The 20,631-nt window shown below is 44.6% G+C and overlaps 1 protein-coding gene across 2 annotated transcripts in view; it reads left to right on the top strand.

The window, feature by feature from the left end:
* Positions 1-2,219: 2,219 nt before the first annotated feature.
* COL3A1 (collagen type III alpha 1 chain) overlaps positions 2,220-20,631 on the top strand; it is a 116,464-nt gene continuing 98,052 nt past the window's right edge. For both annotated transcript variants that reach the window (XM_088466946.1, XM_088466945.1), the window contains exon 1: positions 2,220-2,440. In XM_088466946.1, the coding sequence (XP_088323072.1) occupies positions 2,356-2,440 (85 nt within the window). In that variant the 5' untranslated portion in view covers positions 2,220-2,355. The remainder of the gene's footprint in view (positions 2,441-20,631) is intronic.

Genomic DNA, 20,631 nt, shown 5'->3' with positions numbered 1-20,631 from the left:
CAATTTCAAAGTACGCATAAACGGCACCCGGCGATACTGTAACAAGCGGAAAGTACTGTCATTTTTTTGGGAAATCAGCCTGTCACCTCCCAAATGATGCTCTGACATGGGGGTTCACTATGGTACCCCCCGATTTGGCTTGCTGAAGGTATTTGGTGTTTTTAAATGGGCTCAATTTCTATACCAGATGTAGAATAGTATTTAGGAGTATTTTTTCCAGAAAATAACTTCTCCCAGCAAATTTGGGGTACTTGAAAATGGGGGTCAGCATATTTAAAAGTTGCTAAAGTGAAGTTGAAAAAATCGTGACAAAACCCACCTGCCACAAACACCTGCAATCAAAAAAACACTTGGGGCATACTTGGGGATCCCCCCAGAGTCAAGTTCGCTATTTTTTAAGTTTGTACCCCAACTTTTTTTTTTTTCTGCCCCCTTTTTCAAAGTCAATTTTTGGGGTGTCCTTAATTTCTTTATTTATTTTTGTTTTTGACACAGATTACCTTTGGGGGATTGTCTGACGGCTGCACAGGGATTCCCGAAATGTTGTAACCCAAAACCCCAATTCTGCACTTTTTAATGCCTGCCATTCATAGGCGATACTTTACCGCCTATTACATTGCATTGACTTAACACCTAGGCGGAAAGTCTTTCAAATTGAATACAGGGTAAAACTAAAACAGGCCATAATGACGTCATCGGCGGTAACTTAACGCAAATCCGGACTTAGATGCATTTTTGGCAAAAAGATGCAAAAACGACGCCCAGCACTAGCAGAGTCTCACGTGACCAGGCGCACTGATAATAGCCGCTGTTTGGCGCGACTGCATCAAAGACGAATGTGGACACATCTTTAAGTCAATTCTATGACACATTTCAGGGAGTAGTATTCCACCTCTTCATCGCCGCGCGCATAGGTGTTGCTTTCACTATCTTGAAATGCTTTTTCAAAAATAGGGGCGGGTGTCTGGAGGGAAATACATGGCAGCCTGGCACTGGAAAAGACCACAAGGGCCTGATTCAGACCCACTCGCGAGCGGCTGTCTGCTCGCAAGTGGGTCGATGTTGTGCACTGCGCATGCGCACGACGGCGGGAGCTCCGTCATGCGCATGCGCCAGACGCGACGAGCGAAGGACTTTCCTTCGCTCGTTGTGTCTGATCAAAGGGGGCGTGCTGTCGATGTTGATTGACAGCACGCCCCCTTTGGTGGGCGTGCCGGGGGCGTGCATCCCTGACGGGGGCGTTCCCAAAGGAACGCCTACCGTCAGAAGCCGGCCCACTGACATCACTAGTGATGTCAGTGGGAGTGATTTTGGCTCTGATAGAGCCAAAATCACTCCGGGCCTTGCGGTTGAAAACCTCAACCGCAGGCTCCGGCTCGCAGTTTCGATGGTCGCGATGGTCAAGACCATCGTGGCCATCAAACTGCACGCTCGTATAGGCTGTGGGTGGTGACCCACAGCTATACGAGCGTCCAGGAGGACGCTCCATAGTTATGGAGGACGGCCCTCATTCAGAGCGTGCGCTCTGCTCAGAGCGTACGGGTCTGAATGAGGGCCCAAGTCACACCCCATTGTGATGAATCCACGTCCCCTGTCCCACGTCTTGGATCTAATATTTTGGGGGGGGTCAGCATTTACAAAAAAAAAAACTTTATCTGCAATGGTTTGTGAATACTGTACAGTCACCACATGTTTAATTGATACTGTGTATATTTAGCTCAGAACATGATCATTTTTTTATATTTTACCTTAGTAAATAGGACCTTTCTATGTATTATAACATTTTATAAAAAGACCATTTATGAATTAGACATGGCGCGTAGCATTACCGAGGACACTTAGTATGTACTGTACCTCTGTTAGAAATGATGATCTGATTACTGGGACACTTTTGGTGCTTATGGTGTAGTAATACATGTGATAACATCTGTTGCCTCTATATTTAGAAGGTAATGGCAAATTTGCAGAGCACATAAAGAGTATTTCTCCAGATGTGCTCCTTAAAGTATTTTCCTGTTCTGTGAGGTCAAACATGGGTCCTACAGCTTTAACTCTCTTCACACTCCAATCTGCAGCACGTTGCAGGGGATGTCCTATAAGGCATCATTCAGCACTGAAGGGGTTTAATGATGGCAAACACCTCCCAAGTTTCAGAAAGGGGGCTGGAATTTAATGCATGCCAAAGAATTCCCTATTTAAGAACAGTGCAAGGGAATGTGAGTGGCTGGGTTCTGTGCAAGGGCCCATCTATTGCAGGGGCAAGGGAACAATTCATGGTGCTAATTTGAAAATACTTTTTTTTTGTACTTTTCTCCCCCTAGTCTGCACTTAGAGTCTCGTGTCTAATATTTAGACATGATGAGCTTTGTGCAAATATCCTCCTTGCTCTGCATCCTTGCAGTGACTTACACTCCCCTTATATTGGCACAACAACAGGACGGTGAGTAATTGTCGCACTTTTATACGCTTCCCTCACCTTAACCGGTCATTAATGCTCAGTGACATGCAGGGAACTGCACAAAGGATAAAATCATAGATGAGAGAGAAAAAATGTTACATGCTTACTGGTTGTTTAAACATTTGCACTGTTTTCTTGAATGCAACAGGTCACACTGCAGAAAATACTAACAAACCACTATATATATAGTTATATATATATATATATATATATATATATATTTATGTATATATATAACGTTTATACACTAATTGTTGCTATTGTTTGCAAACCAGCACTCTAAACTTGTGAAAGTTTTGCTCTGTAATGTAACAGTCTGCAGTAATCATTGTACAGTATCTCTACCTGCAATGTCATCTGAGCTCCCTATATTGAATACAATGCAGGGCGACACTGGCTAATTACTTGGAGCAAAGTGTAACAGTGTGCAGATAGATGTCCATAGTACAGTTACAGAACAGTCCTAATCCTGATGCTGGGATGATACATTTTGGAAGATGTTTCTCATTATTTATTTTATAGCAGATTTCAGGCAATTTCGATTTACAAATCCAGACATGCAGAAGGGAGGTGTGAGGGGGAGATAAATCCTAATATATTGTAATGCATTGTCTCTTCCCATCTTCCCTAAATCAGTTTGTGCCCCATTTGGGTGTTGTACTTGTGCTTTGGGGAAATGCAAAAATACTGTATGTACTAAGCATATCAGAGCATATCAGAATAAACACAATTACAATGGTAATAATATCTTGGTAGTTTGTGATATAAGTTTGGTTTTTTACACTTTATTAAGAGTAATTTTTGTTTAATATTTGCTCAAAGCTGACATGGGGTTATTAAGAATTTTAGTTTTTTTTATCTCTTTTATGTTATCTAGCTAATATTTACATTGTTTTATACCTTTATCTCTTATTTTACTTGCCTATTATTCTGTGGGCACATTACGGTACCAGGCGTTTATAAAACATAGGTAGTATTAACAGTGACCGCGTTGTCTAATGATTTCTGTATGATTATTGTAGCAGATATCAATATAACACAACCGTATTACAGATTTAGGACTAAATATTGATGCTCGCTCTGATGTTGTTAACAAATGTAACTAGTTATGAATGATGTGGTTTATTCTTAGCTAGTTTGGATATCTAAGAAGTTAATCTGAAGGAAATAGTATTATTAAAGGTTGTATGAAAGTATCAAAGATGTTAACACAATTTCTACAGCTGTTGGCCAACTAACAGTGCCCCCTACAGGCAAAAAGTAATTTTGACGCTGGTTTGCTATGTTAGGTAAAGTCCAATATAGTACAATATCAATGTTTTGATCCAAGAAGGCTGCATAAGGTTCCTGTGTATTTAATCATAAAATCAAATGAAATATTTTACAATTAGATTGCAGTGAAATATTTAACAGTTTATAGATGATATCTGCATCAACATAGAAAGTGTGAATGATACGTTCACATACTACAACATAACAGTAACTGTAGACTTGTTCGGTGTTGATAATCTGGATTTGGAGAAAGTGTCGGACCTCTGCAGTGTGTTTTTGGTGCATGTCCATTTTTAGTAAATTCAGTTCTGTAAGTTACCAACACATTGCGACTGGTCCTTTGTGTTAAATCAGCATGCAGGATTAATGTGTAATGACTAACAGGAACAGTTTTCCATGCAGTCATATGTAGCTGTAGGCTCTGAATAGTCATCCTATGTTGCAACAGCTGGAATGGACTGTGTAAGGCATGCTCTCTGTAGTCTGCACAAAACTGGCAAAGTCCACTGCATGATCTCATGAGTATTAATGTACGACATGTTAGTATAGAAAAGAGCTTGGTAATGAATTTTACTTCTTCTTTTTTCCTTTGGGCTCAGCGATTTGGACCCTTTACAGCAAATGATGATAATGTAAAACATATGTTCTGTAGAACTGATTTTATGGCCCTTTGTGTTACAAGACAAGCTATGGATAGCGATTGTCTGATAATTTGTTTTCCAGATTTTAAGCATCAGAGTCCAGTGACATTTTTGGAGTAAAGTTGCTTTACATAAAAAAAAGATGAAGCAGCTGAGGCAGAGCAATGCTGCCATCTAGTGGTTACCCTGAGTACTTTTTGTAAGGAACCAGCCACACCTAGTCGGATTATTCCAGGATTTTGTCTAACCTAAACAAATATAACAGTACTGTATATACATGTTCTTGGATTGTAGCAGTCTTACTAATGTGTCATAACAAAAATAAGTATACTATAAACACAAACTTTTCGATTAATACTTTTCAATAATGTTTAATATTGTTTGCTTGTAAATAGAGTTATTATAAAATATGCATGTACAGAACGTACGCTTTTTCATGTTAAAAATATTTTATTTCATTATATGTAGTTTACTGTTAAAGGAACAGTCAAGCATTGACCATATCGTTTTTCCACAGTTACATGACTCACACATACACGATAAATGCAGACACATACAGTATACTGTATGTTGCTATAGTCGAAACCCTACCTTCAAAAATAATAGTACCAATTAGAGGTAGTAATAACAATATATTTTTGGGGAAAAGAACAAAAACAGGACGGACTGGTGTTGGAAGTTTGATCAACCAGTTTGATACATAAGATTTCAGATTACATCAAAGATCATTTATAATAGCATCGCAAATGATAATGCACAGGCAAAGCATATTGTTCTCTCACAGTACTGATATACACAGTTTATTTACAGACATTTAAAAGTAATTACCAAGTGCACTTTGCTGTTTAGCTAATTATGTTGTATATTGTACTTCATAGGTACATAGAACACTATACCTATCTGCTGGACTTGATCATCTTCTAATTACTATATTGGATTAAATATACTGATCTTTGTTACTATTTTATATATATAATGTATATGACGACAGCAGATGTTACTAACTGTGACTGCCTCTGGAAAGTAAAAATAGGTCATAACTATGATAGTGTATTATTACCCCTATCACACACAGCCTAAATACGCAGGTTTTGCCGGTGTACGCGCACCGACCTGGGTCTAGACTATGGGCCAGATGTACTAAGCTATGGAAAGTGATAAATTGAAGAGTGATAAAGTACCAACCAATCAGCTCCCAACTGTCATTTTTCAAGCACAACCTGTGACATGACAGAAGCTGAGTGGATCATTTATCTTTCTCCACTTTATCACTTTCCAGAGCTTAGTACATCTACCTCTGTGTGTGAAAGGGGTCAACCCAGGTCGGAGTCACAAGTCCGCGACCCTACTTGGTAGCAGGAATATTACCCAGTCCGACTCGGGTCGACTTTTTAGTCTGAATGGCATAACCCGGGTTGCAGTGACTAAAAAGCTCTGATTGGCCGGCTCAGTGGCGCTTGGAGATGACATCATCTACAAGCAAACTGTGGCTACCAGAAGACCAGGGTCCGGTGTCCAGGGTGATGACCCGGGAATATCCCAGGTCATCATCCATGTGTGAACAGGGATAAGTATAGAAAACCCTGACTTCAACATGGGATCAGTGTCCTGGATCCTAGCTGGGTTAAAGCCAGGGTTTATTTGTGAAAGGGGTATATGATACACTTTACACCATATAACGGGGGTGCTCTTCCTCCTCAACATGCCCTGACTGGCCATTATACTGTAGTTACCAGATCATCCTCCATTTGGCCCATATGGCACAGTGTGTTTAAAGCTATGAAAACCCGGTCATGAGTTATTATGGCTGCATAATATTACAGAGCAGTGATATATGATTGCATGCTGATTCTGAGGCTGGATGGGCTTGCTTATTAACATGAACATGTAACTATACAGCGCAGCCTTGGCGTTCCTTTTACCCTCAATAATCTGCCTTACTGACCACTCCCGCTGATGTTACTTGGCCACCAGACACTTAACAGCTGCTTGCATGGGGCGCCAAGGTGTAGGGGGATGGGTACTGATTCACTGAGGTGAGCTGTGCAGATGGGGCCCGCCCCCATGATCTGGCCACGCCTCCCCCATCATGCGGGCACTGTACAGCCCTGGCTGCATGGGATAAATCGTACCAGTTGTAGAAGAGTAGTCACTACCATCACCATTCACCATCATGTAGAACCACTTCTCTGTGCTGTCTATAGCTGCTGCAGCACCTCTTTGTTGATGACTTGTGACTGGTTTCCCTTGAAGGCTTTCTTAAGGTCAGGACTGCAGGGTGGCAGGAAGAAAATTGTCTCAGGGCCCTGGGTACAACACAGGACAGTGAGGGGAGGGCACAGAATAGAGGTTTAGCTATTATCTGTAGGTCACAGCAATGCTGCAGGTACGGTAATAGATGCCATGGCTGATATTGTACACAGAATGGCGTTTATTGCTCATAGGTAGCCTGGACAAAGGCTGGTAGATCTCAGCCACTTGCCACCCTGGCACCACTAGGCTGCAAGACAAGCTTTAAATCTCCTGCCCAATAATACCTTTAAGAGCCCTGCTGCCTTAATACAAAATTGGCACCAGCAGGTGGAGGTAACAGGCCTTTTAGGGGCATCAGGTAAATTGCAGCAATTGCATAGCTGAGGAACATGATAACCATCAAACAAGATTGCTATAAAAATCTGGAGCCGGCACCACATCTGGTAAGAATTTCCTTTGCTGCTCTGCAAGTAATAAAATCTAAATCCCCCAAGTGATGATAAATTTAGCCTTTGTCATAGAAATGAGCGGAATTAATTTTGTTTTGTTGGAATAGTTGGTGACTCTTCTTCTAGGGATGAGAGAGTGTCCTACGACCCCATTTGTAGATGGCGCACACACATTCTATAATTTAGGAATATCTGGTACTTAGCAATCTTTTGTCAGACGAACGCATTGGCTCCAGCCTCGTGCCTCCTGGCACCATCCGACGCCGTGTCTGTTTCGTGTCAGCCTGACAATGGAAAACATGAGATAAGTCTGGCTCTAGACATTTGTTGCAATTTGAAGCACTGACTTTGGACTTGAAATTTTGGCAATGTTTACTGAAACCGAATGCCTGAAAGATTAGCTAAGAAACCACTTCCATGTTCCATCATTTATGTCCTTTAACAATGTTTGTGTTAGTGTTAAATCAAAATGAAATGTCCTGTTCCCACCGGAGTGCCCCCCCCTCCCCCCCTACACAAGTCTGTTTAGGTTCATGCATAAGACACAGAATTACGCGTCGGGATAGAAAAGAGAGGCCCAATAATATCTGACTTGATTTAAAATATCACTTAGGACCCTCACACACGGGTGGCAAGCTTTCAATCTACCTGTGAATTACATGGTACTGTACATGGATGGGCTAACATACACATGTAAAGCATATATGTGCAGTTTGTAGTTCCAGAATGGTAAGTGCCCAATATGTCCCTTTTCAATCCTCTGTGTTAGGGGGGTGGTGAAGCCATTGACTGCATCCTCGGCAGCTTACACTTGTTAATGGACATTTTGAGCAACCTTAGAGGTGCTCAGATGTCAGACAGGCGCCGCGATGTTGCCGATGTTTCCCCGTCTCCGGGTGCAGGCAGCAGATCTGAGAAGCCGGCAGAGACAGCTCCTGTGGCACTTGCAAAATTTCTCAGATCCGCTGCTACCGAGGATGCGGCAGCGACCCGAACGGCTTTTAGAATCCCGACACCGGCATCACGAAAGGGCTAGCATAGCGACACTTGTTGGTCGGTATGCTAACCCTCCCCCTCTCCCTACACTAACCCTAACCCTCCCTCTTTGGTGCCTAACCCTAACCTCCCCCCTAGTGCCTAACCCTAACCTCCCCCTAGTGCCTAATCCCAACCTCCCCCCTAGTGCCTAACCATAATTTCCCCCTAGTGCCTAACCCTAACCTCCCCCTAGTGCCTAACCCTAACCCCTCCCCCCTAGTGCCTAACTCTAACCTCCCACTGGGGGTGCCTAACCCTGACCTCCCCCCCTAGTGCCTAACCCTAACCTCCCCCCCTAGTGCCTATCCCTAACCTCCCCCCTAGTGCCTAACCCTAACCTCCCCCCTAGTGCCTAACCCTAACCTCCCCCTAGTGCCAAACCCTAACCCTCCCCCCTAGTGCCTAACCCTAACCTCCCCCCTAGTGCCTAACCCTAACCTCCCTTCCTAGTGTCTAACCCTAACCTCCTCCTTCTAGTACCTAACCCTAACCTCCCCCTCTAGTGTCTAACCCTAACCTCCCCCATAGTGCCTAACCCTAACCTCCCTCCCTAGAGTCTAACCCTAACCTCCCCACCCTAGTGTCTAACCCTAACCTCCCCCCTAGTGCCTAACCATAACTTCCCCTCTAGTGCCTAACTATAACCCCCCCTAGTGCCTAACCATAACCTCCCCCTAGTGCCAAACCCTAACCCCTCCCCCCTAGTGCCTAACCCTAACCTCCCACTGGGGGTGCCTAACTCTGACCCCTGACCTACCTCCCTAGTGTCTAACCCTAACCTCCCCCCGTAGTGTCTAACCCTAACCTCCCCCCTAGTGTCTAACCCTAACCTCCCCCCTAGTGCCTAACCCTAACCTCCCTCCCTAGTGTCTAACCCTAACCTCCCCCCCTAGTGTCTAACCCTAACCTCCCCCCTAGAGCCTAACCCTAACCTCACTTCCTAATGCCTAACACTAACCTCCCCCCCAAGTGTCTAACCCTAACCTCCCCCCTAGTGTCTAACCTCCCCCTAGTGCCTAATCCTAACCTCCCCCTAGTGCCTAACCATAACTCCCCCCCTAGTGCCTAACCCTAACCTCCCCCTAGTACCAAACCCTAACCCCTCCCCCTAGTGCCTAACCCTCACCTCCCCTGGGGGTGCCTAACCATGACCTCCCCCCCAGTGCCTAACCCTATCCTCCCCCCTAGTGCCTAACCCTAACCTCCACCCTAGTGCCTAACCCTAACCTCCCCCTAGTGCCAAACCCTAACCCCTCCCCCCTAGTGCCTAACCCTAACCTTACCTCTTTGGTGCCTAACCCTAACCTCCCCCCTAGTGCCTAACCCTAACCTCCCCCTTCTAGTACCTAACTCTAACCTCCCCCCCTAGTACCTAACCCTAACCTCCCCCCCTAGTGCCTAACCCTAACCTCCCCCTAGTGCCTAACCCTAACCTCCCCCTTCTAGTACCTAACCCTAACCTCCCCCCTAGTGCCAAACCCTAACCTCCCCCCTAGTGTCTAACCCTAACCTCCCCCCTAGTGCCTAACCCTAACCTCCCCCCCTAGTGCATAACCCTAACCTACCCCCCTAGTGTCTAACCCTAACCTCCCCCCTTAGTGTCTAACCCTAACCTCCCCCCTAGTGCCTAACCTCCCCCTAGTGCCTAATCCTAACCTCCGCCCTAGTACCTAACCCTAACCTCCCCCCTAGTGCCAAACCCTAACCTCCCCCCTAGTGCCTAATCCTAACCTCCACACCTAGTGCCTAACCCTAACCTCCCCCCTAGTGCCAAACCCTAACCTCCCCCCCTAGTGCCTAACCCTAACCTCCCCCTATTGCCTAACCCTAATCTCCCCACCTAGTGCCTAACCCTAACCTCCCTTCCTAGTGTCTAACCCTAACCTCCCCCTTCTAGTACCTAACCCTAACCTCCCCCCTAGTGTCTAACCCTAACCTCCCCTCTAGTGCCTAACCCTAACCTTCCCCCCTAGTGTCTAACCCTAACCTCCCCCCCTAGTACCTAATCCTATCCTCCCCCCTAGTGTCTAACCATAACTTCCCCCCTAGTGCCTAACCCTAACCTCCCCCCTAGTGCCTAACCCTAACCCTCCCTCTTTGGTGCCTAACCCCAACCTCCCCCCCTAGTGCCTAACCCTAACCTCCCCCCTTAGTGCCTAACCCTAACCTCCCCCTTCTAGTACCTAACCCTAACCTCCCCCCCTAGTACCTAACCCTAACCTCCCCCCCTAGTGCCCAACCCTAACCTCCCCCCTAGTGCCTAACCATAACCTCGCCCCCAGTACCTAACCCTAACCTCTCCCTTCTAGTACCTAACCCTAACCTCCCCCCTAGTGCCTAACCCTAACCCTCCCCCCTAGTGCCTAACCCTAACCTCCCCTCCTAGCGCCTAACCCTAACCCTCCCCCCTAGTGCCTAACCGTAACCTCCCCTCCTAGTGCCTAACCCTAACCCTCCTCCCTAGTGCCTAACCCTAACCTCCCCTCCTAGCGCCTAACCCTCCCCCCTAGTGCCTAACCGTAACCTCCCCTCCTAGCGCCTAACCCTAACCCTCCCCCCTAGTGCCTAACCGTAACCTCCCCTCCTAGCGCCTAACCCTAACCTCCCCCTAGTGCCTAACCGTAACCTGAAACCTAACTCCCCCTAACTCCACCCGATACTTACCTTTGGTACCCGGGCGGTCGGGATGTGGGTGCCGGGCTTCTGACTGGCATCTGAAATTTGGCATCGGTAATAGGAGCGTCGGCATCTAGACCGATGGGATGCCGAACATATACCCATCATCGTGTAGCAAAAACAGATTTTATTCAGTAAGGGGCCAGGGAATAAATTAGAAATATCACTTTTTTATTACTGCACGTTACAATGGACGATTTTGCAGAGGTAATAATCTGACTTTGTGCATCGGGCATTGGGGGCTCTCACTTTGTGACATGAAAAAAGCCATTAAATGGTTCTTCTGTTGTCTACATGTTACCTTCCTTCATGTCAGGACATGGGTACTGGAGATTTATAATAACTTAGCACGATATATTAACCCTTCAATTGCACGTGTTAGCCATATTAGGCAAATGTAACAGATTTGTGAATGCTGCATTCAATAGCACACTGAGACATGCTACACACACACACACATACACACATACACATACACACACACACACCTACCTATACACACATACACACACACACATACACCTACCTATACACTCACATACACACATACACAAACACACACACACATACACCTACCTATACACTCAAATACACACATACACACACACCTACCTATGCACTCACATACACACATACACACGCACACATACACCTACCTATACACTCACATACACACACACATACACCTACCTATACACTCACATACACACATACACCTACCTATACACTCACATACATACATACATACACACACACACACGCACACACATCTACCTATACACTCACATACACACACACACATACATCTACCTATACACTCACATACACACACACACACATACACACACATACACATATACACACATACACAAATACACTTATACAGTATGAACACATAGTTACACACACACATACACACATCTCTGTCTCCACAGGGAATCGACAGCAATCAGCAATTAATATCTGAAGTCTGCTGCAGTCTTATAATATTGTATTGTATATAAATTGCCATAAGTACTATCTCCAGTCTTTAGATTGTGTGTAGGCATGATTGATCTTAAATCCTAAATGTTTGTTATGTGCTACATGTTTGTTTAAGCCATTTTATTGCTGGGTCTGTATTGGCTGGCCAGTGGGGGGTTGTCATTAATTAGGATGCACACTTGGCAACATCTCTACTTAAATATCATTCACTAGGCTGGTTAGCCTTGGCTGGAGTTAGCAGACTCCTATGTGCAGAATCACAAGTGTAAAATAGATTTTAGGGAAAATGTCAGCGTTAGACCGGCGTTAAACCGAAGGAAAACAGAAGGAGAACATTTCATCAAACACAACTAAACTGCTATCAATACTGCATATGGACACCTATGGGGCATCAAGTGTGAGTTCACTACCTCTTCACAACACACCTGCTGCCGGCATAACCAGGACATGTAACACTGAACTCCTTGTCTGGTCATTGCAAAGACATTATGTCACTTGCTACTATTTGTGCTGCCTCTTTTTTCACTAAAAACAAAATTCTTAGTTGAACCACTGCAAAGTAACCTCTAAACCTTGTATATACGGTCTGATTTACCATTGCTTTTGCCGAGCCTCACAACTTTGAACTTCTTTTTTTTAGTACTCATTTTCAAAGCCCTTTAAAACACGTATATTCCCCACAATAAAAAAAAAAAAAACTTTTGTTATCAAGCATACGCATTCACCAGCATTTTTTTGAAAAACCGTTCTCACACATACACTATTCTTACCTCATCCACACCGTGACCATGTTTTCTTCAAATTCGCACTTTACTCAGTTCCTTCCTAATCATTTATTCTGCCCCGTTCCCACCTCCATCCTTCCCCCCTAGTCTCCTCCACTTCTTCCTCCCTTTCTCTCCCATCCTCTGTCTGTATTCCTCCCCTCTGCTTCCCTCCTAGTCTCCTCCCCTTCTCTCCCCTCTGCTTCCCTCCTAGTCTCCTCCACTTCTCCCCTCTGCTTCCCTCCTAGTCTCCTCCACTTCTTCCTCCCTTTCTCTCCCCTCCTCTGTCTCTATTCCTCCCCTCTGCTTCCCTCCTAGTCTCCTCCCCTTCTCTCCCCTCTGCTTCCTTTCTAGTCTCCTCCACTTCTCTCCCCTCTGCTTCCTTCCTAGTCTCCTCCACTTCTCCCCTCTGCTTCCCTCCTAGTCTCCTCCACTTCTTCCTCCCTTTCTCTCCCATCCTCTGTCTGTATTCCTCCCCTCTGCTTCCCTCCTAGTCTCCTCCCCTTCTCTCCCCTCTGCTTCCCTCCTAGTCTCCTCCACTTCTCCCCTCTGCTTCCCTCCTAGTCTCCTCCACTTCTTCCTCCCTTTCTCTCCCATCCTCTGTCTGTATTCCTCCCCTCTGCTTCCCTCCTAGTCTCCTCCCCTTCTCTCCCCTCTGCTTCCCTCCTAGTCTCCTCCACTTCTCCCCTCTGCTTCCCTCCTAGTCTCCTCCACTTCTTCCTCCCTTTCTCTCCCCTCCTCTGTCTCTATTCCTCCCCTCTGCTTCCCTCCTAGTCTCCTCCCCTTCTCTCCCCTCTACTTCCTTCCTAGTCTCCTCCACTTCTCTCCCCTCTGCTTCCTTCCTAGTCTCCTCCACTTCTCTCCCCTCTGCTTCCCTCCTAGTCTCATCCACTTCTTCCTCACTTTCTCTCCCATCCTCTGTCTGTATTCCTCCCCTCTGCTTCCCTCCTTCTCCTCTCCAGTTACTCCTCTCTCATTCTTTTCTCCCCCACAATGATCCTACTACCCAACCACTAAACCCAGCACCCACCTTCCTCTCCCTATCACTTCACCACACCTTCATCACACTAATCTCCCTCCCTTTCCTACAAATGCATCCCACCTCTCCTGCCTACTGATCACTTCCTTCCACTCCTGCCTCCATGATCCTGCCTGTGCTGCTCCCTACCTCTGGAACTCTCTCCCTCCCTCTCAGACTCTCCACCTCTCTACAAATCTTCAAACGGGCTCCCAAGACTCACTACTTCAAATCCTTCCAGCTCTCATCCTAACCTGCTGCTTACATGCTTCTTCCTCACTGTCTACCGTATCTGCGTCACCCCTGTCTGTCCCCCCCCCTATAGAATGTAAGCTCTCACGAGCAGGGCCCTCGTCCCTCATGTGCTTTTCCTTCCCTCACTCATACGATCATCTACTGAAAACTCTCTACAAGGGCTCGTAACACTTGGTAGCTGACGCCCTGCTGCTTTTTTGAGTGTTATGATCGCTGCAGCAATGTTTATAAACCATGTTCTTATTCTGTATTGTCTTGTACTGTAAGTCGCTGTTTTACGAGTTTGCTCATTTGTTAATGTACTTTGTGAGGCGCTGCGGAACCCTTGTGGCGCCATATAAATAAAGGATAATAATAACATATACACACAAGGGTTCACTGGGGGAATGTAGTGGGAGGGGCCATGCTTCAGGGGTGTTGCCAGCTATCACAAGGGGTGTGGCGCAGAATGGCTGAGGGACCTTTGCCGCTGGTGATAGTGGAACTATGGGCCTGATTCTGAGACAGACGCTAATGTAATCGCAGCTGCTAAACTATGCTAATGTCTTCCAAAGCTTACCCGAGCGTAGGGACGCCCACTGCTGCCTTCTCATATCTGTCTGAGGACGTACAACAGCGTAAACATCAGTAACATCGACGCAGATCGGGCAGTCATGTCTCAAACACTGTAGCTCCTATGACTCGCAAAGAACGCTCTCGTTATGTATCAGATCACAATGGCTAATTAAACGGTCAGACGCCTCTGCGTTTTTCTAACCACCCCCCGTTACCTCCCTCAAATGCTGACTACCTGTCACTCTCTTTGCGAATGGATCCTCTGTATCGGCGTAATCACAAAACAACTGCTGCTCGAGCGCAGTGTGACTTACACTCATGCGCAATGGCGAACAATCGCTTGATCTGCGCAAATATCTGCATTGGGTCCATCACTGAATCAAGCCCTGCGTCTTTAGATGCAGTCGCTGACACCGTCACCCCCACGACTCGCCCCTGCCCGTTATCCCCCCCCACAGTTACCACCCAGTAATGCCTATCAGAATGGTATGAATCTCCCACGCAATCTTTATCTGCGTCCCCCAGCGGCAACCATTGAGGTCCACCCGATGTTTTCCCTGCGTCTGGCTAATGTCTCAGAATCACCCCCAGTATGTATAATAATAACGCACATGATCAACTGTATTAGGTCTAATAAAGGCCAAATGCATGCAGTGGTACATGTAGGGGGGGTCTGAGTACCCAGAATCCTCCCTGACAGACATTTGTTTTTTCTTTTACAATAGCTGCCATGTTATTGGGCCAACATGTGTGATGACCTAATTTAGATCAGGGTCTGATTTTATAATAATATATAAATAATATATTATATACACAGAATATATATAAGGTTTCTTGAAAAAGGGTAATTGAAGACTCCAACCATTGGCATATACATATGTCTCTGACTTCCATTTACTGTAGCGCCCACTGTATAGTACCTCCTTGCCCTGTGTATCTATTTCCTTGGACTGGCACTCAGGCAGCTGCTTTAGATTTGTGGGAGTGCCAATCATCAGATTTGTGTGTATATATAATATATATATATATATATATATATATATACACACAATTTAATGCAACACTCAATAAGATTTGTGATAGCAACTTACCAGGTCCCTAAAAAAAAGGTCTGTACAGTATATGCCATGGCATTGGGTGTATGGGGGAATTGTGCAGGATACAGATTGGCACTCAGGTGATGGCTGGCAGATGGGGATGGAAATGGAAATACTTTCTGGAGTTGTTCCAGATTATTCCCTAAATGCTCACCTGGGTTCAGATCTCCTGTGCCTCAGAAAGTCATGACATATGGACCGATGGATAACCACAGTGTCATCATGCTGGTAAAACCATTTAATGACATCATGAGCTGGCTGGGTGAGGGTACTGTCATCCTAGAAAATGCACTCCTATCAGGTGAAGATGGTCATTGGGTAGTATTGAGTAGCTATTACAAATGACTGTGCTTTATAAGGGATTTAGAGAATCCAAACCCCACAAGGAAGACACAGCCCACAGTGTTGCAGAACCACAAGAAGCCATCAGGGTTGGAAACAGGCGCACGGGGCTGTAATGTTCTTCAGATTGGTGCCACACAAACTCGTCTGTTTGTCTAGAGCAGTGTTTCCCCATCTCCTTCCTCAGGGAGCACTAACAGAGCATGGTTTCCATTTTTCCTAGTTGGTGCACAGGTGTATTCATTATTGGCTGACACATTTTAAAAGATCCACAGGCAGAGCTAATTATTTCACTTGTGATTCTGTGAGAAGACCTGGAAAACATGCACTGTTAGTGCCCCCAGAGGAATGCGTTTGGGAAACACTAGTCTAGAACATGGTGAGAGATGATTCATCCCAACAAGTCATCTAACTCCAGTACTCAACAGTCCATTGTACCTGCTCTTTGCACCATTGAAGCTGCAAACATGCATTGTTGTGTGTGACGGGCGTTATATGCATTACCCTCCAGCTACAAGATCCTGCTCTGTGCACTTGTCTGATTTGATGTGTATTTGCATTAACAGGTAACCGATCTGCAGTCATTCTTCTGTTTTTAATTATTGCATAAAGATCACAATCTTGGAGTGTGCGCTTCCACTGTTTCCTTTTGCTGATAAAGTTTGTCCATCAGCGTTCCATGCTGACACACCGATGCATAGGAAACATGAGCCAGTTGAGCCATCTTAGTCTCTGAAGCTCCTGCCAAAGGCCCCATCAGCGATCACTATTCTTTCAAAGTCGCTGTGGTTCTTTCTTACAGCCATTAGTGCATGAGCCACACCTATTTGGAATGACCTTTGCTTACCATATGCTGGCTGTTCATCATTTACCCATCAGAAAAAAGAGGGTTACTGGCTTGGTGCCCAATGGAAGGTGATTCTTAAGTTTGCAGCCAAGGAGAAAATAGGGTCTTCCCAAATTACTCCCCAAAAGACATAAACTATGGAAGAGGGATTCAACCAGCTATATACAAGGTCAATAATAGCCACTGTTGGAAACCACAATATATTAATGGCACAAATCACCTTTACTCAATACCTTTATACATAATAAAATAATGTCCATCCAGAATAAAACTTGGGCAAAATGTTAGTGGTTATATTACAGTATATAACATAAATATATGTACAGAGTTGGATGTTACTCCTATTATAGACATGAATACATATGTAATCAAAAACATAAGATTTATTTAAAATTCACTTCCCAGTTTCCGATAAGAGCATAACGGCAGTATTGCTGATAAAGCAGATACCTCTGCGAAACGCGTTTTTCATTCTATTCCTTATTTTTGAACCTTACTAAGCATTGGGCCTGATTCAGGTTGGATCGCAAGGCTACGTTCGCACGCACCCAGCCGCTGTGAAAATATGCTAATGAATCCATTTGCACTGCTGTCACAGCACAAGATGTAGACCCCAAGCACTACTTAATGCTGCCCCTTACCCTCTTCTCATATCCATACTAATGTGCAAGTATGCAAAATCGGGTAACATCGGAGCTGCACGCACACTTGTGGTTGACATGAACCTGTCGCAGAAGTTGCTAAACTCCCTGCACGCAGAGAGTACTCTGCGTATGGATTCGCTGTGAATAATTTATGCATGCCCCTGCAATGGCGCTTGGATTCACTGACATGCCTGCATTCGCATGACCACCCCCCATCACCCCCCACAAACGGCACTTCCTGTCAGTCACTTAGTGATGGGCCTGCGTACTGCCTGCGATTGTATTCCCGATTGCTGCGCCAGGTTTGCGCATGCGCACTGCATCTTATATGCATGCGCAGAATGCAAACATCGACCGGCTGTGTGCGAACGCAGAATTGCGATCCAACCTGAATCAGGCCCATTATTCCCTACCTTATTTTCAATATGAGTTTTTTTATTTCTTTTAAATAAATGTTTCCAGTATACTGCTGTTACCTTTACACAATTCAAGGAGTTTCATCTGAGTTTAGTTTAGGTTTAGGAGTAAATCCAGATGCAATTTTGCAATTGTGAAAAGCCATGTTACACTGCAAGTGGCGCAAATGTATAATATGCTGACAGATTTAGAGTTGTGTGATTGGGGGGATTCTCGCTATGGAGTAGACAATCCTCCGTCATTGCTGTAAATCGTGTCAGCATGGCCCCACCCCCTGCTACGTAATGCCGCCAATCACACTCTGCTCCTCCCCCTCCTCGGATCTCCCGAAGCACAGTGGGCATGCGTGACATGTGTGACACATGCTAATACAGGCTGTGTGTTGTATGTTCTCCGTATGCAAATTTGCACCCTAGCGAAGCCCTTGGTAGTTATCGTTTCTTACAAAGTTGCACTAAAATTCAATGCTAATAAATTAACCGTTATCGTTTATTGTTTATTTCTTTTTTTTTTCATTATCGTTTATTTTCTTTTTTTCTTTTTTTCTAATGGAGTCTTTTAGGTTGACAATGCATTAGCTGATGTTCTATAATGTAATACACCTTGTGGATGGTAAAAGTAATATTGTTTATCTCAGTCAGCCCAGCCTGGTAGATTTATATTACACATGGAATAACTCTGACGTTTTGGTTTTCTACCTCTTTGAAGTTGGGGTTTTCCACATCTGGATTATTACGGGGTTATATACGGTAATGTGGCGGTATGAAAGCCTAATAAAATGTTTCTCAGGCAATCCATTGTGCCAGCATTCCTTCGCTCTGGTTTATGCGTTCTCCTTCTGAACCCACGCCAACCACATCAGATCATACATCAATAAAGTGGGAAAGAGCCAGGATGGGAACCGTTCCGTTGTGTAAACTTGTCCTGCGCCTCTCCTGGCATCGCAGAATCACTATATATTACCTGAATAGGTCACCTCACACAATGGTTCATTGTATTTAAAAAAAAAGGCTTCAATTCATTTAGAAAACATTGTTTCAAATCTACACATGTCAGTCACTAGGGCAAAGTAAATGAAAAGGTGATTATTGTTACTATCACTGTGCAGGGTATATAATAATTACACTGCAGATGTCATCTTAACCATTAGACATTTCAACGGAGGTGTGAGGTTCTGCTGCCTGAGGCATAAATAACACCGTACCCCTCTTACCGTCTTATTTGTGTCTAATTGCAGTTTTAATGCTAATATTAATGTTAGGCAAAATGATTGCATAATGTAACACATGACCAGACAGCATACAATCCCACATTCACATCATCTGCACATTCTTATACAGTAACTGTAGTAAATAACGTTTATCATCAGTGGAGAAGCTATTAGTTATGGTTTTATGGGCAACATCATGTTTTTATCCAATGCATACTAAGGATACATTTTATGTATATTTTATGTATATAAGGGGTATATACTTCTTGCACCTATTCCCCAAAACTTTAGCGTTTAAACAAGGGTTGGGTACGGGATACCGGTGCTCGGGAATCTGGTGGTCAGAATCCCGATGCCGGAATCTCAACAGGGTTAGGATACCGACACCTGTCGGTCAGTATCCTAACCTTCCCACTAACCCTAACCCTCCCTCCTGGGTGCCTACACCTAACCTAACCTCCCCTTCCCCACACCCTAAACCTAACCCACCCCCTTAGTGCCTAACTCGGCCATTTTCCCAGTGATCTGCACATGCGCAGAAAAGATGTCCCCAGGAAAGTAGGCGAGGGAGCCATTTTCCCGGTTTTTCCAGGTTTTATAGATATCCATGGTTGAGATCAGGGGTTAAATGAAATTGACTGAGGTACTAATTACGTCACCTGTGCTCAGCCATGGATATCTCTGAAACCTGAGCTGTTGGGTAGCCCTGAGGACCGCGTTTGGGAACCTCTGACATATCCTATCATTCTCTGTCGCAATCAGCTGTTTTATCCCACCAGTGTTCCCAAATCCAGTTATCGGTGCACCCTGACAGATCATGTTTTCCAGGTATCCTCACGAAATCCCAAGTGTAATCACTAGTACCTTCTGTGAATCTTTTAAAATATGTTAGTCGGTAATCAATATGCCAGCTATGAGATCTGGAAAACATGCCCAGTTAGTAATTATTACCTTTTCCCTTTATCCATCGCTTTCCTAAATACCACTCTTCCCACACAAAACCCACCCATAAAATAAAGGTGGTAGTGACAGGTGAGGCTGCAGGTATCTTGTCTGTCATCATGTAACAAAAATAAAACAAAATCCCCCCACCCCTCCTAACCTGAATGAGCCGTGTTACTTAGGAACACCACTAGGGGCAGGGCTTATACAAAGGGATGCTTGGGCCTCTGGTAATTGTTACCTTCCTTGTATCCCTGGCTGTTGGGTGTCAGTGTTAAATTAATAAACAATATGTTTGTCCCCCTTATATTAAAATGTAATATTTGTCCCCCCTTATGAATTTGAATTAATATCTGTGCTATTTTATTACAGGTATATCTGTCGCTCCTTCTTATATGGCAGTCATATTTGTCACACTTTACTTCTTAATTAATATTAATATATTTGCCCCCCTTTTTTAAAATAATATTTTGGGCCATTTTAAAATTAAAATGTAAGGTTTCCCCACAGACATTATTTTACATTACTAAGGGGGTTATTAATAGGAATTTTAATTAAGTAGGAGGCACAGATATTAATTATTCAGGAGAAGTGGGAAAAATAATAGTTATAATAAAGAAGGGGGCATATGTATTCATTTGAAATAATAGTGTTAGATATTATTTATTTTATCCCCATGCACCCACCGGTCAGGGTACAGTTTGCAAAAATAGGTGAAAACAAATGCGCATTTCCATTCTCTCTATGGAGACAGGTTCTAAACATTACA

The sequence above is a fragment of the Taudactylus pleione genome, unplaced genomic scaffold (assembly GCF_031769625.1).
Source record: "Taudactylus pleione unplaced genomic scaffold, aTauple2 ptg000067l, whole genome shotgun sequence".
NCBI classification, from domain to species: domain Eukaryota; kingdom Metazoa; phylum Chordata; class Amphibia; order Anura; family Myobatrachidae; genus Taudactylus; species Taudactylus pleione.
The sequence above is the reverse complement of the archived record's forward strand: the minus strand, read 5'-3'. Positions and strand labels throughout refer to the sequence as shown.